Source organism: Denticeps clupeoides, chromosome 10 (genome assembly GCF_900700375.1).
Source record: "Denticeps clupeoides chromosome 10, fDenClu1.1, whole genome shotgun sequence".
NCBI classification, from domain to species: Eukaryota; Metazoa; Chordata; class Actinopteri; order Clupeiformes; family Denticipitidae; genus Denticeps; species Denticeps clupeoides.
Window position 1 is genome coordinate 19,484,183 of NC_041716.1, and position 23,510 is coordinate 19,507,692.

The following is a 23,510-nucleotide window of genomic DNA, read 5'->3' on the forward strand; positions in this document are numbered from 1 at the left end:
GGAAAAATATAATGTCAAACGTTTGAAAGTGAGGTTCTTTGTGGGGACGTGGGATATTTTGGAGGTTCTTTTTGGGTTAATGGATTGGGGATAATTTGATTAAAATCAAATTAAAAAGTATGTTGTGAGTTCGAATCCCACCTTGGACCTTGTGTGTGTGGAGTTTGCATGTTCTTCCCATGCTGGTGCAGGTCTCCTCTGGGTTCTCCAGTTCCAGTGTGTGAGTGAATGGTGTGTGTGTACATTCCCACCCTGCGCCCAGTGTCCTGGGATGGGCTGCATTACAGGACTAAGCGGTTAAGGATAATGAGTGAGCATGATTATATATGTTTCTATGTGTAGCTAATGATAATCTAAACTCAACTCGTTCTTTAAAGTATGAGACACCCGTGAAGAGGACTTTCTATGACGGGCGTGCTTAAGCTGCTTTTTCGAGAGCTGCAAATGCAAAAAGGATTTGCTGTAGTCAAATGTGTCCTCAAGGTTTATTGTTGTTATGCATCCATGACCAAAATTCGGAAAAGAAGAAAAGCATGCGTCTTTATGAACAATTACATCAAGAGACTGTGCACAGATCACAACAAAGACGGGAAAACTGTTCTGTCTGACATCTGCACGGTGCTAAATACTGCATGTCTAGATCTGCTCCCCTAGAGCATCAGTAGCTGCTGCATAGACCTGTAGACATTAGAATGTCCCATGTGCATATCACTGCACTGCTGCAGGATAAAAATGTATTCAGAAGGTGCAGGAAGCATATCTGGCTCAGGAGAAAAGTGGATTTATGGATGGGTGTTATAAGCTCTTCCCTCAGACAGGCCCTTCAAAGTGACATCACGTCACCAGGAGGGATAGTTCACTGAGTGAAATACGCTCAATCAGAGATTGTAGCGCATGCCACTTGCTATGTCTGACTACGTCTTACTCAATCAAAAGTGCAAGGCGGCAAAAAATAGAATTAATTTAGAATCAACATTCAAATTAGTGAATTAAAATAATTATGGGCTGAATAAATACCCATAAATCAATGGACATACATTAAAGTTTTTAATTACATTAAATATTTTTCACTTCTGAGATGTTGGAATGCAAGATTTTTAAATCCAATTTAGTTACATAAAAAAAAAACAACAATCTTACATTGGGCAACTCCAAAATTTTCGCTTGTTCACTCATTCACTACTCATGGTTCTATACATAGTAGACTTAACTAGGGAATGAGAACGGAACACTGTTAACTCATTTTGGGCCCTTGCATGTTGTAATGGTCATGTGATGCACATGGCATGGGGATAGGAGAAATAGGGGGAGGAGCCTCCGGAGGCGCCTAGAGCAGAAAGAGAAGAGGAGCATACCATTTCCAATTTATATTCAATTTGCGGCATATATTGAGATAGTGAGCAGTAAGTTCTTATTGTAACTCATTTTATATGCCAATTTTCAGTATACTATTTTGTAAAAATGAACACAAATAGCGGCCATATTTGGTGCTTCTGAAATAAGATTCATTTAACAATTAAGATGGAGATGATGTTTAATTATATTATAATGTAATTATATTTTGTACTCATTGGGTTGGAAATTACAATAAAACTCAAGTAAAGGTACTAATTACCTTAATTACTGTATACTGTATATCACACAGGAGTGTTTTAAAGGTAGAATTTGGCTTCCAAAGCAGGGTGTTGTGCAATGAAATGAGTCTAATTAAAACAATTAATAATCAGTTTCAGGCATTCTTGTATGTTTTCTTTTTCTGTGAGGACGAACGCTCATGTAGATTTTGGCTCACGGCACACAGGATGCTCTTTGGGGACCATTTATTTTTACTTTAACTTGGCAGAGTGGTGCCTCCAACAAAGGCTTTTGGAGCCACACAAAAGCTGAAAAATGTTAATGCTGTAAACGAGGTAATAGGCGGGTGAGGATGACTAGTTAGCGTCTCTTGTGCTGTGCCAGTGCAGCCACCGCGGTTCTTACCTACGCAACCCGGTGGTCTAGTGCCCTAACTGCGTAACTGCGTAGGCAGATGTTCACCTATGATGGTGAGAACACCCCCACCTCACCCCTCCATTCCCCTGGATCCTTCCCAGCAGCCACTTCCTCTGGAGGCTGCCCAGTCAGTTAATAACTGGCCCTCTGTGTTTGTGAGTCGGGATTTATATATTAGAAGGAACCAAATTTCCTTACTCATGGCTACGTTTAGGTTTATGCTTTTTAGATGGATGCTTTTACACATTTATAATAAATGCGATACAGAAATATAAAATGAAGTGTGTGTTTGCTAGTCCTGTTACAAGATATAATAATTTGTCTGAGTGTGTGTGTGTGTGTGTGTGCCTGTCTTTTTAGGTGTGTGTTTTTGTGCTACATTTCAACTGTAGCACACCTCTATGACCCACCACACTGTCTCCATCTGCTGCCTCCAGATCCTCTTGTCTCTTCTTCTCCCCTGTCTGTGCCGCTGCCAGCGGGCCATCAGTCACTGGGGCTGCCTCCCCGTCCGCCTGAATGTCACCTCCAGAGAGCTAATCTCTCCCCACTGACCCGGTGTCACAGTGCGGCAGAAAACACACAGAGGATTCACGACTGTACAGTCCCCAGAGTTCATTTCTCACTGATATTTACTGCAGAGCTTTGTGTGTCTGTGGGGTTGTGTATGTATGTGTGGCTTTTGGCAAGGAGGGTTAGAAGCGAGGGGGGTGGCCGGTGAGTCACGGTCACATGCGAGGACGCTCTCACTGTCTGAGTTGGCAGCCTGTCTCAGGCCAGTGCCACCTGAAACAGGCCTCAGCCCACCACATGGCCAGGGTATTTTTGGCCATAAAAGAAAAAAATTAAATAAAATAATGTAACTCTGGCTGAATGTTGTGGGCCCAGAACCAAAATGGAACATTTGCCATACGGGGCTGGATTCCATAGACCCTGCCTCTCTGAGTACACACTACTGCATTTTTCATGAAAAGATCCTCCCATCCATACTCACACACCCAACCAGTGCAGGATTTAAAGTTGTCTGTTCAGCTAACATGCAGTGGGGGGAAAACCTGAACACTGGGAGGATGCAGATGCTGACTAACAGTACTGCTCCGCATATATTGCACATATTGTCTTGAAAACACCATGTATCTCACATGTATCTCACTATGTGCCTCAGGACTGAGGCACATAGATTTACACACACACAGAGTGGGTTCGGACAGTATTCTTACCCCCTTAAATTGTTCACTCTTTGTTTTATTGCAGCCATGTGCTAAAATCAACTTATTTTTTTCCTCATTAATGTACACACAGCACTCCATATGACAGAAAATCACAGAAATGTAGACCATTTTGCAGATTTATTACCAAAGAAAAACTGAAATATCACATGGTCCTAAGTATTCAGACCCTCAGTATTTTGTAGATGCCACAAGTTCTTCACCCTTGGATTTGGGGATCCTCTGCCATTCCTCCTTACTGTTACTTTAGCTGTGTGCTTAGGGTCATTGTCTTGTTGGTAGGAAAACCTTCAGCCCAGTCTGAGGTCCTGAGCCCTCTGGAGAAGGTTTTTGTCCAGGACATCCCTGTACTTGGTCACATTTATGTTTCCCTTGATTGCAACCAGTCGTTCTGTCCCTGCAGCTGCAAAACAACCAGACACCATGATGCTGCCACAAGTGGTGGCAGTGGTGGCCTAGCTGGGCAGTGGTGGCCTAGCGGTTAAGGAACCTTAGCCCCGTAATCAGAAGGTTGCCGATCCGCCAAGGTGCCACTGAGTTGACACTGAGCAAAGCTCCGTCAAAGCTCCCGTCTCAGGGTGATGGGTTAGATGCAGAGGACAAATTTCACTGTGTGCAACGTGTGCTGTGCTGCTGTGTATCACATGTGACAATCACTTCACTTTTTAAAAAAAAACATGCTTCACTGTTGGGACTGTATTGGAAGAGCAGTGCCTGGTTTTCTCCACACATCAGACACATAATATCTTATTTCTCACCATCTTGGAGTCCTTTTTTTTAGCAAACTCCATGCAGGGTTTGTGTGCCTTGATCTGAGGAGAGGCTTCAGTCAGGACACTCTGCCATAAAGCCCCAAATGAAGGGCTGCAGAGAAAGTTGTAGAAAGTCAACCATCTCCCCACTGCATCTATGGAGCTGAGCCACAGTGATCTTTGGGTTCTTCTTTACCTCTCTCACCAAAGCTCTTCTCCCCCGATAGCTCAGTTTGGCCGGATGGCCAGCTCTAGGAAGGGTTCTGGTCGTACCAAACATCTTCCATTTATGGATTATGGGGGCCACTGTGCTCTAGGAACCTTAAATCAGCAGAATTAGTTTGTAACCGTTGCCAGATCTGTGGCTAAAATTTAAGGGGGTCTGAATACTTTCCGTACCCATTGAATTCAGGTGTGAACCTTCACTGCTCTCACGATTTGATTTGTTTACAATGATCAATGCCTCGATAATGCCTGACCCAAACCCGTTACAACCTGATGCCGCAAACGCCTGGTTCAGATGTCTGTGGTGTCAGGTGAGCATGCCTGAACATTGAAGAAAATCTCTATATATGGAATTTCTAGCTTTTGATGTCCAGTGTATTTGATTTGTGGTTGGCGTCATTTCCCATTATCCCCTTGGTAACAGGGTGTCTGAAAGAAATCTGCTAACAGCAGAGTGCATTATGGGCCAGCATGAATGCAGCAGTCGTGCCTGGCCTTGTGCCAGTGAGTGATTTGTAAGATTAAATATATATCAGGTGCTCTGCAGCTTGGAGATGGATCTAAGTTTAAAACTCATGGAGCATGAATTTAAAAATCAATGTGGGTCTTGATAGTTGGTCGGGGGACTACTGAAACGATACGGGGGATATGTGATCCACTTAATTCTTTTTTATACCTCCGTCCACCTCCCATACCCACCCTCTCAGATTTGATGCTGACATTTGAATCTCTTAAGCACGTTTTTGTGTGCTTTGCTCCTTCAAATTGCTTTATTGAACCCAGTTGTATCATCTTGTGTAACATTACATGTTTTTTTTTTATTTATCCCGGTCAGTTTTTGGCTGTCTCTCAGTCTTGGGTTTATTTAAGTGCTGCTCTATTCAAGTGAATGCAGAAGTAGAGTGAAAAAAGGGACTGAAGTAAATCTGGCTTTCAGTGCCTGATTTGATTGGTGGCTGCAAGCTCAGCTCAATATGATGATCTCACTCAGGATTTCACTCACTTGCACTGTTCCTGTATATTAGTGTCAACGTTAATAGTGATTTGATTGTGATCTTTTGTAGGCTTAGTGCACAAGCTGACATTTTGTTGTTATTTTGTTTCATTGCCATTTTTATTCCCAAAACATCTCAAAACAATTTTTTATAATAGGGCTGTTAACACTTTTTTTGGAATTGGTTCATGTAACTGGGTGTATGAGGTGCAATGGGATGACATTTTTGGCCAAAATCAAAAATGAGGAAACACTTGGTCAAAGGTCCAAAAATATAACACTGAAAGAAAATTGTTATTCTAACTTCTATACCATTGCCTTTATGGCAATTGCAAAATTTATTTTCTTTTTCAAATAATTCATCAATTATAAAACTATGAAATTGTTGAATGCTGACATTCCAACAGTGCACAATAATAATAAATAAATGAATAAAAAGGCCCTTCTCCTGAATATCCTACAGGCATATAACTGACTGATAGACTGTAAAATTAAATATCTTAAAACACAAAATGTGCATGCCATAGGTGTGAAACTGTCCCAGCAATGTGCCAAAGCAGCCTTCTGTGGACATTGCTGTCAAAGATTAATTTTGTTGAACTTTTACCTCTGTGTGCTGGGATAAATGTACAGTACTTTATGTGGTGCGGGTATCATGTGGGATTGTGATCTTGATGGCATTATTCACGCTTACATTTTGCATTGAATCCCACGGCAAGAATGGTAAAAATGATTGATGTAACAGTACCAACAACCCATGGTCCAAAGTACAGTTTTTTACATATTTAAAATAATTTTAATTTATAGAACAACTCATACATTGACTTTAAAGGTATGTACACCCCTGTTAAAATGCCAGGTTTTCCCTTTTTAATATAAAAATTGGATTCAAGGATTCCAAGTGTTTATTGTCATAAGATTTTAATATAAATAAAAATAAAAAAAAGTCAATGAGTACTTAATTTAATAAAAAAAATTAAAAATCTGGTTTCTAATGTGTTCACACCCTTAAATGAATACATTAATTGAACATATTTTCATTTACTTACAACATTCAATCTTCTTGTGTAGGAGTCCATTAGTATGTCACATTTTGACTAGGGGTGCAGTACAGTAGGGCTGAACAATTTTAAGAAAAAAACAAATTGTGATTTATTTGACAAATATCGCAATTGTGATTTAATTTGTGATCATTCACTATATTATGTGTATTAAAAACTGTAGCACATACCTTGAGTTGGGAGCAAGCGTCCTTGCTTGCATTTAAGTGGCCGTGGCTTTAACATGGAACTTTGACATAATGACTGTCTATCATACAGGGACATCAGCACAATGTGGCACACTACAGCCATCTATGCTTTGCTCTGATTCCCATTATATTCTCCAGACCAGTAGAATCGAAGTGGGCAGTGTTCAGACTTCTCCTTAAAAACACAAAGCGGGAATGGAGGAAGCTGATCTTATCAGTGTCTGAGTGTCCAGAGATCTACAACACCATATTATCATCTTACCAGGATGATCCTATTTTTTGCGTTGAGCCCTGCGGCAAGTGCGGCGCGTTGAACGGCATTCAATTTTGGAGCAGAAAGGTAAACCTTGACGCGAGGGCAGCAAACGTTGTTTTACTGTCTGAATGTTTACCCTGCTGCAGAGTGTTGTCTACCCATGCTTTGCTCATTTGGCTACATTCGCCATTCACCTTGTCCCATTCTCCCCACACCACCATCGCTGCAGCTGCCTCTCTTCTGCCTGCTTCCCCAACTCTCCACCAACACCCCAGCCACTCGCTTACTGACTGTCTCCAGCCACCCAGCATGTCTGCGCATGCGTCTTCCCACAGCAATCCTGATTTTAACCAATGGAGCAGAGTCTGGGGTTGCAAAATCCTATTTTTTGGTTTGATTCTGATATATCGGTCAGTCCTACGGTACAGGTATCCCATTCATGCTCTGTACCTTGGTTTTTGGGTCTCGGTTTTGGTTTGTTTTCGGTTTTGTGTGTAAAGAGAACAGTTTGTGGGTTATCTGACCTGCCATGGTTGGTCTGTTCCAACACATTTTCGATAGAAAGTTGCTAGACCAGTGATTGGACATTAACAGTTTACAGCTTAACAGGCTATAATATACTAGGCTACTGTTAAGCGCCAATGACTGAACAAGCATCCAATAACATTTTTGGATCAATTTCAAAATAAATTGTGAAACCAAAATCCTGCGGACCTCAGGGGCGTATTGAACCGTGCAGGGTGGACCGAGCAAGTAGCCTTGCACTTCTAATCTTGACTAGGCAATATTAACCCAATATTTTTTGCATAAGCATTCCAAATCTGTCAGGAGGCATCTCCTGTGCAGGACCATCTTCAGGACACCCCACAGACATTCTATTAGATTTAGGTCTGGGCTCTGGCCGGACCATTTCAAAACGTCATTTTTCTTCTGAAGCCATTCTATTGTTTATTTGTATGGATGCTCTCAAGTTGAATCATGGATCTTTTCTTCATCTTCAGTTTTCTAAGCAGGTGCCTGAAGGTTCTGGGGCAAAAGTGACTGGCATTTGGAACTGTTCATGTCACGTTGAGCTGGACATGGCGAGGAAGGAGGATGCATACGCACGACGTAACAGGACAGGGGTTTTAATACATAACACGATACAGGGGAACATCACCACGCAATGACCTGACGGTGAACAGACACGAACAGGATAGCTTTATACAATTATATGATTATGCACAGGTGAACACTCTCCACTTTGACTAAAGCTGCAGTTCCAAGTATGATATTACACTGTTAGTCTTTCCTGCTTGGGATTTGCGAGGTTTCCTGGTTGCGAGGTTTCAGTTCTCTCTGTGACTTGTCAAGACTTACGTGTCTTGCTCAGGGACACAATGTTAGTTTGTGGGGTTTGAACCTGTGACTTTGTGACCTTCTGGTTCTTAGGCAAGACTATTCGTGTGTCTTGCTTATGTAGGTTGATTGTTGTAAGCGGGCTTTTGCGTGAAAATGTATGTGAGTAGTAAGCTGCTCTATGCAAAGTTTTTTTTTTTACGAGGAGAGAATGTAGAGCGCTAGTGAAATAACCTTGTAGTAGTTTCAGTAATAATGAATATTGTCACAGACCTACAATAGAACCCAGACATGTTTTTAACTGTGAAGTTTTGGTGTTCAATATAGTGTTACATCCTAAAAATTACCAAACATCTGGTTGAAAATCCGATTCTACAGAACGCATCTCCACCATCCAAATGTCATACCATAACCCAGACCATGGGGATTTACAATAGCCAACTGTAGCCGCCAGTTGTTGTCTTCCACAAAGTGTCTGTTGTTAGTGGCCAGTAGCCTGCCGAAAGGCAGCGCAAGATTTTAATGGCTCTGCTCAGTCTACATCTTCCACAAAACAGCTGTCATGGCAAAGCGTGGAAAGGAAGCTGATAGGGTTACAGCAGGAACGCGTTGGGGTCCACAGCGGACCTCCACTCGAAATGAAAGGAAGTTTTGTTTTGCTCCACTGCTGTATGCAAAGCAGGAATGATAATATTTTGGGCCAGGTATATATTTCTCAACTTGTGATAAAATATTATTTGATGGTGTCAGGGAATGGTGGCATGGCTTGAATAATTTATTTATTTCCTCGCCGTTTTGTTGCTGTTGACCTCATGGCGTACGGAAGAAATGAAGAGATTGTGGATCCAGGCGAGGCAGGGAGAGTGGCCGGGTTTTTTGGGATCATTATGCATTTGGCAGCAGTCTTGGGTGCTCTCTCTCTCGCTCTCTCTCGCTCTCTCCTGCTTCAGTGAGGATGAAAAAGAACAATGTGCAGCTGTAGTTGGAGACAGCTGGGAGGATCTTGCGTCGGGTTTGTGTGTCTCTGTGTGTGTAGGAAAGAGGGTTTAACTGTTTGTGTGTGTGTGCATGTCGGCCATGTAGGGGGAGGGTGTTAATGGAGAAAGTTCCCTTTGTTTCACCTAAAAAAAGAAGTGTGTGTGTGTATTAAGGACAAGCTATGTTTTGTTGTTCGAGTTGAGACGCTCATGTTTCTGGTCGCCGTGGGGGGGGGGGTTGTCTGCTCGGCGAAAGCCACAGACCCGGCCCAGCGTCTCCAGCATGCTCGTGCATCTGACCACACGCTAATCCTGTGAGCACTAGTGCAAACAGTGTGTTTGTGTGTGTATCTGCATGTGTAGAGTCTTTGCGCTAGAAGGGGGCTGAATAGTGTGAATACAAGAGGGTCCCATTCCCATAGCAACGTAAACGCAGCCTACTCAAGAGGGCACACATCAATTATTCTCGCTTTTTAAAGACCTAACATTCTGGAAGACACACTCAGTTAACAAAAAACTTGCCTTGTGCACCACACTCTCATCCTTCCATACTGTCATTTCTTTAGATGCGTTAAATATGTGACATTTGTTGGGGGAAAACTGTAGATTTAGTCTCTGACTTCTAGCATGTTCTGGGTAAAATCCAAGATTACACGAAATCCCTCAGCCGACAGGAATAAGATGGAGAGAGCACGCTCTGCCTAGGTCATGTATCCAGTAAGTATTTTAACGTGAGAAGAAAATCCCCTTGCAAACATTATATTTGGCAGATTAGAACAATTTCATGGGCTCTATTGTGGGTTTTTATTTGGGCAGTCCCAAATGAATAATTTTAACACGATTAATCTAACGATTCAATCATTTTTATGATGCATTCCTAATCTATTTGATTACATTCTTGATTATTTCCACAGTAATTGACTAATATAGCGATTTATACATTCTAACTTACATATCAGAATGAAAAAACATTCATTTCATAATATTCCAGTACGTTATTTGTCCTTAAACTCAAAATTACAAAATTAAATTCAAGCAAGAGTGAAATAGGTGCTAAATACTACCAGAGGAGCATTTGGTAACATTTATATTTTTTAATTTTATACAATTGGCAGCCTTTAACACTCAAAGAGCCATTTGGATTTGGTTTCCACAAAATAGAAATCACATGGAGCTGTAAATTCGTTTTAGCATGTAAAATGATCATAACACTGTATTTTTACTTTTATGTCATGTATAAAAATCTAGTCTAGTGTGTTGCTTGTGAAATTAGTTTTAGGGGCGTGGGTCGCGATGATTTTACATGCTGTCAGAACGGCAATTATTAACAAGCATGAAAATATATATAAAGAGCCATGGGTTGCCAACCAATGGTCTAGGCCATTTTACCATTTGTGGCCAGCATCATTACCTAAGTCATTGGTGCACCTATTTTGCATTGACACAATCAATAATGTCAAACATATTGTGACAGCCCTAGTTTTTTACTTATTGATTTAAAAATGCAATAAGGCATTTATAATCAGCTTGGAGGTGAGCGTGATTTGGTCGTTTGGATAGCGGGCGGTTCCAGAAGGTCCTGAGGAGGAGTTTCTGCTGTGTGTAGGGTTACTTTCAAAATCTGCTTCAAAGCCTCTTCTGATTTTGCCTGATTTCTGTGGTTGAAACACACACTCATGTAGATGTCATAAATGCCAGTTCCATTTTAACCAACATGTCTTAAGAGATTACATAAACAGAATTAAATAGTAATAAACAAATAATTTTTTTCTCATGACATTGCTCATATCAACCAAGATATGAGCATGTCTGTAAACCCAAGTTCGAGGTATAGTTTTTTTGTCTAAATTTTAGTCAAGCTGTAATTTCAGTTTTTATTAGTCTTAGTCACATCCATACTCATTTTAATCTAGTCAAGTTTCAGTCAACTAAAAGTATGAGCATTTTAGTCATAGTTTAGTCAGAATTATCCATTAATACTTTAGTCTAGTTTAAGTCAAAGAAAATTGTATTTTAGTCTCTTTTTTGTTAATGTAATTCTATTTAACCCAGCCAGTATAGTACAAGTACCTAGTGGTACAGACAAAAACAATTTTTTTTTTAGTCAAACCAATTTTATAATTAAAACAAGGTTATCTTGATATTATATTATTGTTACCTTATAGACTCAACTCAAGAATACTCTATTCCAGTCATGGAAGACGCTCTGATTTGTTCCCTTTTTTTCAACCTCTGGCTGAACTAAATGAACAGATAACAGAAATAAAATAGAATGTGATGATGCACCTGAGTGCATGAAAATTTCATAGTGTCAAGTAATTGTAATTCATAGCTCCCTTGCTGTATAGTAACATAAGGTCTTAAGATTTCTCAGTTTAACCGGAGGTTCTTTTGTAGAACATGCTACTTTAGAACCAAGCATAAAGTATTGTGGTAGTAGCCTAGTGGGAAACACACTCGCCTATGAACCAGAAGACCCAGGTTCAAATCCCACTTACTTATTGTGTCCCTGAGCAAGACACTTAACCCTAAGTTGCTCCAGGGTGACTGTCCCTGTAACTACTGACTGTAAGTTGCTCTGGATAAGGGCGTCTGATAAATGCTGTACATGGATTATCACAATACGGTAGGATATACATGATGGATTTTTTCCTACATTTATTTTTTCCCTGAACTACCTACAAAAAACTACTCCATTAATACTGAGAAAAGTATCAATATGTAACAAATAGTGATCATTTTGTAATATTATTGACATCATTCACCAGATTTGAACATTTATGATCTGGATTGCCGGGGCCAGCGCGCAGTCCACAGGCCGCATTTGGAAGCACAATGAAGGTCTGGTCGTAAAAGCCAGACCCTGAACGCAGAGGCTCTCTGACGTGTAATTAAAGCATTTTTCTGCCCATCCACCCCCCTCCACGCCGCTCCACTCATGTCCCATAGAGTCACAGGGCTGGGAGAGCTGGTGATATATGAGAGGGCTAATTGTGGCAGAGAGGATCACGTTAATGAACGATCCTTCCTTTCTTACTAACAGCAGCGAGAGAGCAAGAGAAAGCAGTGGTGAGGAAGAGAGAGTGAAATAGTAGCGGAAAGGGGAATTACTATCAGAGAAGAGAAAGATAAATAGACTGGTTAGAGTGTGGATGATGGAGGGGGTTGGGGGCGGGGGGGTAACCCAGGGAGCTTGTCCTCTGAGCTGTAAGGTACCTGGGTGATTTATGGGTGATTTACTCTGGCTCGAGAGAATCCCTTCATCCGCAGGGGTCCTCATTTATACCCCGCAAAACACTGCCTCAGAATTACACACACACACCACACACACACACACACACACACCGCAGCCGACCTGATGCTCCTGTTATTGCTCAGTTGCTAAGCAGCCCTGCCCTGGTGAGTCTTCACAGATCATTAATTTATTATTATTTGCGTTCTGCTGCGTTTGACACGCTAGCACTACCGCACAAACACGGGCCATAACCCGGTGACTCAGCCTCGCACCTGCAAATACTAAAACCCCGCTTAGCCAAGGACAGCCAGCCGGCGGTCCACCCTTCGGAATGGAAAAGTGCCGGCTAATGCATGTGCTCCACTCCAGATCCATTTAGAGTTGACGGCGTTCCAGATGTCTTTTCAGCTGCTTTAGGGTTTTGGGTGTGTGTGTGTGTTAGCGTGTCTGACACCTGTACCCTCTTTTTCTTGGTCTCTCTAGGCCCAACCTGTAATGAGAGGGCTGAGGGGAAGAGAAAAGGGCGCCCCCGTGTGGAGGTGCAGGAGCTGCGCAGTATCCCTGTAAGTAGCGTCTGCGATCTGGGATGTCTACAGGGAAACCGTGTAATGGTCAGATGTCCTGCAGGCTCCCTTCAGGACTTTGAAAAGGGTAGTTCCAAAGTTAAACAAAAGACTGAAGTACCAGACATCATTTTTTTTTCATTTTATGTGAAAAAAAATGGCTTACGATTTTATTTCAGTTTTAATAAAATTCAGTCCTCATCTCACAAGACTATTATTATTCCACTGATCGTTTTTTTGCATATAACAAAACAAATGAATTTCATAAAATAAATTTACAACATGCTAAACACTTTTACCAATCCCTGAAACAAATTTACAATAAATAAAATTGATATTGATATTTTGTGAGAGTGGGTGACCAGATCTAGGGTGAACGGGCGATCCAGTAGCATGACAAATGTTTAGGTAGCTCAAATTCTAAAAACTTAGATGGATGTAATTTTCAAGTCTCAAAAAGAGAACCTGTCCTGGCAAAAGAGACATGTGGTCACCCTGAGCAGTATCAGTTTGCCGCTGGAAAAAATAACTGGCCAGTTGGCTGAAATGATTTACTTCATAGTTTGATTGACTCAACATGCACTTGTGGTTTTTTTTTATTCACTGTTTGTTTTGATAATTGGTAAAAGGGTTTTACATTTTAATACAAAAGGGGTAGGTACAGTAGACCAGAAGTGCATGTTTTATAAACCAAACAGTTTTCTTCACTTTTGGAAATTTGTTTTGGTGATTGGTAATTTATTTTTGCTTTGTACTTGTTAGCTACCATGTTTAGGTTCATGAAAGATGGTATATACTCCAAATATAATATACCATTTTAAAAAAGGGTTATACTTTTCAAAATGCCAGTAAGAAATGTATAGCAGAGCATAGTATGATCAAGGCTAGCATGCATTTGAAAAACATACAGTGGTGTGAAAATGTGTTTTCCCCCTTTATGATTTCTTATTGTTTTCCATGTTGGTCACATTTAAATGTGTCAGATCATCAAAAAATATTAAATATTAGTTAAAGACAGCACAAGTAAACACAAAATGTGATTTTATTACTAAGGGAGTGAAAATGTTACAAAGTGACTGTCTCCTCCTGTTAAAACATCACGACTCCACCATGCCACCAGGGGGTGCACGGCATCCACTTGAAAGGGCAAAGGTCGGCGCACCCTATAAACAATCTGCCACCATCTGGGGTCATTTGTGCCTGCCATCTGACCTTTTTTTGCCTTGTCTGCCACACGTTTTTGACCCTTTGCTCGTCTACTGACCACGATTTTTCCCAGCCTCGGACAGCCCTGTTCTGCACCCTGATTACAACCCGCCCAAAGATGCCTCTATTGCGAGCCTGTGACATTATGTCCAGTTCCCGGCCATAGCCACCGCCGCTGTACGGCCTTTTCTGTTCTACTCTGTTCCAGAATGTCTGCTACTGTGCCTTCGGACCGGTCCTGCGACACAGTGGTTCATCCCACCTGAGTTCAATATCTCTAGCCACACCCAGGCCTGAGTACTGCCATACCTGTTCTCAATCAAATAATGGGCAATCAGGAAATCACTTAAATAAGACCTGCCTGACAAAGTGATGTAGACCAAAAGATCCTCAAAAAACAGCATGGAGAGAGCCAAAGCGATGAGAGCAAGTGAGAATTAATGTAATTGGGATCTATCAGTCTGGTAAAGGTTATAAAGCCATTTATAAAGCGTTGGGAATGGTGAAAAGACCCCACAACAACATCCAAATAACTTCACTTGCCTCAATTAAAATCAGTACAATGAATTTTGTATTGTCATGTTGTGCTCCTGAGTGTCCTGAATGTTTTCATCTGTGTTATCTGTGTATGCCCATTGTATCGTGGTCTTGTTGTGTGACTGTGTTATGTGTATTACCAACAGTAAAATATGGTGGTAGTAGTGTGATGGTCTGGGGCGGTTTTTCTGCTTCAGGACCTGGAAGGCTTGCTGTGATAAATGGAACCATGAATTCTGCTGTCTACCAAAAAATCCTGAATGTCTGCCCATCTGTTGGAAAGATGGACAATGATCCAAAACTACACCAATGAATAATAACAGAATACATTCTTTGGATTGGCCTAGTCAAAGTCCTGACCTGAATCCTATTGAAATTCTGTAGCATGACCTTAAAAAGGAGCTTCATGCTGAAAAAACCCTTCAATATGGCTGAACAGCAACAATTCAGCAAAGATGAGTGGGCAAAAATTCCCCCACAGTGCAGTAAAAGACTCACTGCAAGTTATCTCAAATTCTTGATTGCAGTTGTTGTCCAATCACTTTGTCACACAAGGTCATATAGGTTTGGATTCTTCCTTAATAATAAAATCCTTCACATAACCATTTTGTGTTTACGTGTGTTGTCTTGGACAAATATGAAAATTTTTTGATGATCTAAAACATTTAAATGTGACTAACATGGTAAAAAGTAAGAATTTAGAGAAAGGGTCATGACCAGGAACAGGACAGACACAGAAAAAAAGTTCATTAAAAAGAAAGCAGAATAAAATAAAATAAGAGAGAAAATGCTGCAATTTGAATTAAACAAGGGGTCGAATAAAACAAACGTTTACGACAACATAGTAAAAGAGCAAGAGACTGTACATGCATGCCAGTTCTTTGTAGATATTCTAGTGCTGTAGAATGCCAGATGATCATTAAAGCAATGAAGTTGTAATTATTTTTAATATTCTAATATTATGTATGTCATGCTGATTTGCTTGTGAGTCCTGCCAGTGTCTGTACATGTAATACATTTTTCTGATATCTCTCTTTCTCTCTGCCTCCCTTTCTCTAGTCCCATATGATGCTTCAGTGGAAGGAGGAGTTTAAGAATCATTCTCGGGTTAAGTGTCCCAGCTCCGGCTGTTGGCTGGAGTTCCCCAGCATCTACGGACTCAAGTACCACTACCAGCGCTGCCAAGGGGTGAGATCTCAACACCCCTCCACACCCAACATTGATCCTCCCGAAAGCACTAACTGTAGTCTGAGCCGTGGGTATTCCAGAAAGCAGCAGTACTGAGTTACCAGACCCAGATCAGACGTTGTCAGTAGGAGGAGTGAATCTGTTCGGGATTTTATGTCTGCCCTGGAGGTTTGAGCGTAGGCCCCATGCCTCTGATAATCGGGAAATGGAGATATTTGTTGTGCTTCACTAAGACTATGCTAATGTCACGTCATAATGAAAGTGTATGTCTGCGTTTTCCCAGGATAAAAAAATCCCCCTTGTGACAATCTGACTGTCTGAGCTGTCGCAAAGCTTTACACTAATCACGATTTCTAGCCACTGCAGGACCATAGACAGGCTAGAGGAACTTGTATTAATGTTAAGTGAAATTTTCATAATAGGGGACCATTAAGATTTTGAGCAATTGAATTATAATCTATCATATATAATCTAATATCTCTCACATATTCATTGTCCATAACATCTTAGTCCTGTTACTTGCGGCTGGTGGAGCCCGTCCCAGAGGAAACCCGCACCAACAGGGGTAGTACAAACATACTCTGCACAGACACCGATATTTGCCATGCGACCATGCAGTACTTATCTAGTATCTGTTGTTTTAAATTGATTTATGGTTCGACTGGTGTCAGGGCACATGGATTGGCTACCATAGGAATAGAAGGTCCGTATCATTAGATAGAAACTGAATTGAAAAGCAAATAGACTGTTAGCTTTAAAGTGCAGGAGTTACTAATATTACACACTCTCTCTCAGAGATGTAAATATAAGCAGATGTCTTACACCCACATTCCATTTCTGTACAGTACTGACACAGAGACAGCGTGACTGTCTCTATCTCGCACACACACTAACACACTCACAGAGATGTCTGTCTCTCTCTCTCACGCATATAGAATCAGTCCCTGCATGTGTACAGGATGTAGTAGTAAGAGAGTGGACTGAATGTGGCTCTGCCAAATGTCTCACACTGTCTACTATCAAGACGCATATAATCACAGAACAGTCTGTTGAGTTTAAGTCATCACTAACAGAATGCCAGAAACAGCATATTAACTACATCAAGTCCCCATCCATTATACTGGCCTCATCTGCTGCCTACACAGCGACTCAGTTCTTAATACATCATATATTGTGATATTTCTCTAGTGATTTGCTGCCATCCAGTATCACTGTAGCAAGGTTTTTGTTAAAAAGGTAAAGAATGGTGTGAAGCAAGTAATGGTATTGGATTTAATCATATATTAAATTATTTCAGTATTTACACAGTCATCTTCACATTTCTGAAGTAGTTTCTTCAGGGGCCATAATCTGTCTTTTGTCTGTGCGGAGTGTGCCTGTTCGTCCATGTTGGCCTGTCGTCCAATAGCATGCACACTAGGTGAACTGGTGACTCTAATTAGCCATAGGTGTGAGTGAATGGTGCTTGTGTGTCCCCACCCTGAGTCCAGTCCAGGATGGGACCCGAGTGAGTGAGTGTTAAGATTTTGGTTTAGCTACAGCTGAAGCAGACTGCTGTTTTAACACAAACCATAGGACCTACATATGTTATGTAAAACATGTGTGTGTTAGTTGGACGTGTGTGTGTGTGTGTGGGCCTAAGCCCCATCCCCTCTTTCTCAGGACAATTTGACAGAGCGTCTCAGCCACGCTTGTCCGTACTGTGAAGCCGTGTTCGCTACCAAGGTGCGTCTGCAGAAACACAAGCTGTGGAACCACCCAGAGAGAGTCAACATGGAAACCAAGACAGAAGCCAAAGGGCAGAAGGTGTCAATGAAGGGAGGAGCCAAAAAGAGGTAGACAACTCTCCAAAATCAAATAACAACCAATTAAACAACCAATCATTTACATATTTGGAGTAACCGATTTCATGTCTTCACAATGAGACTCTGGATCCCATGAAGTCAGCTTCTGGACATATATAATAAATGTGTCTCCACTGCATGGCCCTGGCACAACTCACTTTAGGTACCATGCTTTATACCAAGGTAAATAAGGACTTGTCTACTCTACTGCTTCAGGCCCATGGAGAACAGTCCACCATCTCCAGTCTTCTTCAAGGTGAAGAAGATGCATGAAGCCTCCCAACCTTCCCAGAATGGTGAGTGTGCCATGCAAAAGCCAGACAGGAAACAGCTGCAAGCGCATACTCAGCATCAGGCTGCATCCTCAGACGCCTCACCCAGGACTCCAGGCGGCAGCGAAAGTGAAGGGGGCAGCCTCCCCCCGCCCTACCCTGAGGAGGACCCAGAGAGATCCAAACACAGTAAGACTGCTGCACCTGAACATGAGCACACGAAAATGACCAGGAGACTGCTTATGATTAAGTCACTTTCATTTATATAATATTGATGTAACTTATACTTAGTATAGAAAGCAATTAGTTTGTCATGGGCGACGGTGTGAATGAATCGACGCGCTAGCACAACTAGGAACATTATGGCGTTAGCAGCCTAGTGGCCAAAAAACTCACCTATCAACCAAGCGACCACAAAGTCCCAGGTTCAAACACCACTTACTACCATTGTGTCCCTGAGCAAGACACTAAACCCTGAGTCTCCAGAGGGTCTATCCCAGTAACTACTGATTGTAAATCACTCTGGATAAAGCCATCTAATAGATGCCATAAATGTAAATATATAAGTAAAATGAACTTACTGAGTTGTAACTTATGCCATCTTGAACAAACTGTATAATCACTAGGTTACTGGACTGTTTGAGACTTAAAATGCAACATCGGCATTATTTCCTCATTTAACCTCTTTAAATAGTGTATATTGATTATTACACTTCACACTGCTTTTGAAGAATTTGAACAATTACTAATTAGCAGAAACCTTTACATGGTCCCTTATTATAAACATACATTTACTGTACATACACTCAGCATATACTATGATTAATACTGTATACATTTGCTGGGTCATGTATTATCATATGTGTACACTGCACACGGGTCTTCTTACAGCTCAGGAGGGATTCGGGCTTCTGTGGTAACCGACCGAGAGGCAGGAATTTTTAAAACACTTACAGGTTTTGCGTAGAGGAGCTTGAGAAGGAATTTAACAGTAAATTTCAGCAGTGAAAGGACTCATAATTCAGGAAGCTTGTTCTTTTTATTGTTCATCAGTTGCACTTCTTCTGAAAAATATGGTAAAGGGCGTGTGATGAATATCTGTCGTAAAGGGCAGTCAGGGAGAAATGACTAATCAGCACTTCCACACATATGACTGCTACTAACTGGGTGTGTAACAAGGCTTTTCCAGTAACAGACGAGCTGCTCACAGAGCACCGCTCAGCCGCTCTGCCCGGAGACACAGTGTGATGCGCTGCTGCACTATAAATGAATGCAAGATGACGTGGTTGGACCTGCTGATAGCGAGTTTTTTCTGTGCTGCTGTTATGTATGGCTGTCTGAGGCGTTTGATCTTTGGTTTTTCTCTCTTCTCTATTTGAGCCAGGAAGGAAACAGAAAACTCCAAAGAAATTCACCGGGGAGCAGCCGTCAATCTCTGGTACATTTGGACTGAAAGGTAGCCCTGTTCTGCACATGAGTGTCAGATTCAGTTCACAAACCTCCATTGTATATTTTGATGTCATTATTACAATTGCATATAATACTCATTTCTGAAGGGGTATAGAGTAAAACTGAAAATGAGATCCAATAAAACAATGCACTGATTTAAATTTGCACAATATGAAGAAATGAATACACTCTGATAAGACACAAGATTAACCACTGACGGTGAATAACATTAAAAAGCATTAAGTGAACTATCAGATATTGAAGTTTATAGAAAAGGACCACAGGGTAATGGAAGAAGGTGTCTTGGTCTGATCATGCTTTACATTATGATGCCACTGGGAAACCTTGGGTCCTACATTCGTATGGATGTTAGTTTGATTTGTACTACCTTCCTTAAAATTGTTGCTGACCACTTACATGCCTTCATGGAACATCAATTCCCTGGTGGCAGTGCCCACTTTTCAGCTGCAAAAATGCAGTTCACTTGGCCTCCAAATTAAAATCCATGTAGGGACCAACTTGCAACTTCATGTAATTTAAGGATCTACTGTTCATAACTTGTTGCCAGACATAAACCTTCTCAAAATAGGACAGCGCTCACTCAACCTACTCTAAAGCTGTTACCATAGGTAGTGCAAGTATTGTTGCCAGTTCCCAAAAGTCTTCCAAAAAGCACCAACACTGTTTCTGTAACTGCAAGCCATTAATCCAAACTATAAAAATGCTAATTCGCAAATCTGGCAGCAGAGAACCTTATCTTCAAGAAATTGAATTGCTGAACTAGTGAATCCGATATTTTTTAAGCATCAGATTCAGAAACGCTTTGGTCTACTACTAATGCCACTGGTGAACTATGCATTAATAGGAAAAATACATTTAGCTGTCATATCTTAACTGGCAAAAGTTATTTCAAACAGAACAGCACTGTAAGTACAGATTAGTGTTCATAATAACAACTTTCTGGACTGAGTAGGTTTGGTAGGTTTCAGGTCATGTCATGACCCACTTGGGTCACGTCCTAGCTAGTCAACGAAAGGATGCATCGTTCAAAGTGGTGCAGAATTCCGTACATGATTTCTACAAGAACATGATTTCATGCCCTTGAACTGACTCATCCAGTCTTTTTCCTCATCTGTGGAAATAAGTGTCCACTAAATGAATGTAATGCAATGTATTACACAGAGGCTGTTTGGCTCGGGTAGATTCAGACATTTCCATGTAATGATAATTATCTACTGATGGTGGTGCATAGTACATTCAGTGGTTATTTTTCCACAGAGGGCATCTCTGCAGTGCACATTGAATCTGCAAAATTGAATCTTTATTGTTTCTATACAGCAGTGGTAATGTTGGGTCAGGGTGTGGTGTTTTTAAGCCTCCTTACAGGGAGGTCTGCTGTAGCCTGAAAGGATTGCTAAAGTGTTGCTCTTCAATTCACAACCCATTCACGCCATATGTTTGTGATTTCTGAGTCTTTTTCTCTCTTTTACGTCCCCCTTGCTGGTAAGTGCTCCTTTCTGGTTATGGGGCCGTTTACAGAGGTGTTTAATTTCCTGCTGCAGCAGTGAAGCCTTTGTGACTCACTAAACACTGAAGGACACAGCAGACTGGAATTAAAGTTGATTTTCTCGTTTTCATTCTGCGTTTTCATTGTTTCTCACCATATGTGTGTATTTCTTAATTTTTGTGTGTGTCTGTGTGTGTGTTCCTAGGGATGAATAAAGTGGAGGAGAAGCTGAAAGCGGGGAGGGCGAAACACAGAGCAGAGGGGACTTTGTACCCCGAAGAGCCCCAGAGAAAACTCTCATCCCCGTCCGTAACCAGAAGAGACCCTCCTCCTACAGTCCCAGGTCAGGACACCTCCCAGGCATTGCAAATCCCAGATTATTTATTATGTGGTTTGTTTAGAGACCTCACACATACCATAATCCACCAAATCATTTCTCCAGGTTGATTAAAAAAGAATATATGGAAGCCATTTATAAGTATGAGTACATTTCTCCACTTTTGCATTCAACTAATTCATAGCAACACAAAAAGCAGGTCTCTTTTGGAATTTGGATAAAAACTGACAACTAATTGATTAACGCTGACATACGGTCAATCTGGGCTCAGGGGAGTTCAGTCTCCTCTCGTAAAATAAATCTGCTGCTAGCATTGCACTCCTGAGCAGCAAACCGAACCCTATTCTGTTTCAGAGCAACTGACCCTGTGAGCTGCATGGTTTGGATAGGAACATCAGATAAATGGACATGTAAATGTCATGTTAATGAATCACATCTTATTCTAGTACTCAAATGAAAGTGTCAAATGATGAATAACATCTATTTCCAGTCCCATCTGGAAAGTGTTCAGATAGAACTACACTGTGGATATGGTTTTACCGAGGAAAAGTATCTCAGAGTGTCAGGGCCAGTTGTTTAGATAACTTGTACATTGCATTTTGTTGAATGAATCTTTCCAGAGTCAGTCTTTCTAAACAACAGTAGGATCACATGTCATTACAGCCATGTTCCTCTACATCCTCCCTCAGGCCCTCCTGCAGAGGCTCAGTGGCATCAGGTCATCTCAGAACGGGGTGAAGTGGTGTGTCCCACCTGCTCTGTGGTCACCAGGAAGACTGTGCCAGGCTTGAAGAAACACATGGAGATCTGTCAGAAGGTCAGTAGACACAGTAGTCAGAACTGAGTTCACAGCATTCCTAGTTGTTATATGGAATGGTTAGAACCAGAAGGATACAAGTGACATTTTGGCTGATATAGATGAGCTCTTTCTGCCACCAAAAAAAAACAGTTAATCAGTCAAAACACCATGTTAAATCAAATACCTATAATATAGATATAGGGGGGGTGAAACCTACAACTCCTCTACTACATATAATAAATAAGTAAAAATGCTCACTTTTAAATCTTACTTACTTTCTCCACATTGAGTATAAATACATATGTGTTCACAGTATATTTTAATTTACTGAAGTATATTCAAAATTCTGTTATATCTGTAGTTTTCCTTCCCCTGGTTTATAAATTCATGAAAAGATAAAATAAACTTTTTGTTTTTACACAATGTATCTTTACATAATGGGCGTCCAGAAGGTCAAGATGATGGGATTTTAAGTTCAGACTCTGGATTTCATTTGACAGTGAAATCTCTTGAAAAGACACAACCTGATTGAATGAACAAGCAGAAGAATCAAAGCATTTAAGGCAACAGACAGATCACAATAAATGTGTATGCACATGTTGCCCAGCCCTACATAAATATCACAGGATGAATCTTTTAATCCGTATCAGACAGTGCTTGATCTGTTCTGTTAGCTCTATGGCCCCAAAAATCACAGCTCAGGCATACTAGTCGAGTGTGTCTGTGGTCCATCTGGTATCCAAGGCTGTTCCGTCATCCCGTAACAGCTGCCATGGTCATTTACATTAGCCTTATCTATCATTTGCTGTTCCTTTATTTTATTTAAAGATTTTGTTTCTTGGTTACAAATGACTGAGGCCGCCCACGTGCTAAATCATTTGGAGGCACCATGTGTTTGAAAGATACAGTAGATCATTTTCTGACTGCAGATAACATCTGTTTCTGTTTCTAGCCCCCGCAAACCACTGTACATAAATTAAACTCCCACTCAGCTTCAGTGTGCATCAGCTTCAACTCACTCACATCTCGGAGGTGATATTTCGAATTGCCGTGTCTCAACTGTGAGACCGGTTCCGTGTGTGCTGATACCTGCTCATGTAAGATGATGAAGTGCAACTCCTCCTCTCCCCGGTGTGCTTAATTCCTCCAGAAACCCGGCCCTTGCTTAGCTGTTTACGTGGTCGGAACTCCCAGCAATGCAATTAGCCAGCCCCCTCTCTCAGTACCCCTACCAAACGGCCTGGGGACCCATTAGACCCGCTGTATTGATTGGGCAGTGGTGGGAATACGCCGGCGAGTGGCTGCAGCTCGATGGGAAGTCACGAGGGGTGGGTTTTTATGGAGCCAGGCCCAGTTGACTTCATGACTCTATAAAAGTGACAGGAGCGCCATTAGAGAGTAATCGATTTGGCCGCGTTATTACAGGGTCACATGTAACCACTCTTTTCCAGCTTTCCATTCACATTTTTGCCAAAAATCTCCCTGGCGGTTGGTGCTTAGAAACGATGATTGATCTGAGTTTTGTGCAAATGCAGCACTGCGGCTCTCCAGGACCTGTCAC

The 23,510-nt window shown here is 41.3% G+C and overlaps 1 protein-coding gene across 6 annotated transcripts in view; it reads left to right on the forward strand.

Annotated features, from left to right (window-relative positions):
- znf512b (zinc finger protein 512B) overlaps positions 1 to 23,510 on the forward strand; it is a 38,402-nt gene that overhangs the window by 4,584 nt on the left and 10,308 nt on the right. For 3 of the 6 annotated variants that reach the window (XM_028993243.1, XM_028993242.1, XM_028993238.1), the window contains 7 exons: positions 12,731 to 12,810; positions 15,613 to 15,741; positions 17,404 to 17,576; positions 17,802 to 18,046; positions 19,236 to 19,313; positions 21,019 to 21,156; positions 21,840 to 21,967. In XM_028993243.1, coding sequence (XP_028849076.1) covers positions 12,731 to 12,810; positions 15,613 to 15,741; positions 17,404 to 17,576; positions 17,802 to 18,046; positions 19,236 to 19,313; positions 21,019 to 21,156; positions 21,840 to 21,967 — 971 coding nt within the window. The remainder of the gene's footprint in view (positions 1 to 12,730; positions 12,811 to 15,612; positions 15,742 to 17,403; positions 17,577 to 17,801; positions 18,047 to 19,235; positions 19,314 to 21,018; positions 21,157 to 21,839; positions 21,968 to 23,510) is intronic. The other 3 variants (XM_028993240.1, XM_028993241.1, XM_028993239.1) reach the window with 3 other exon arrangements.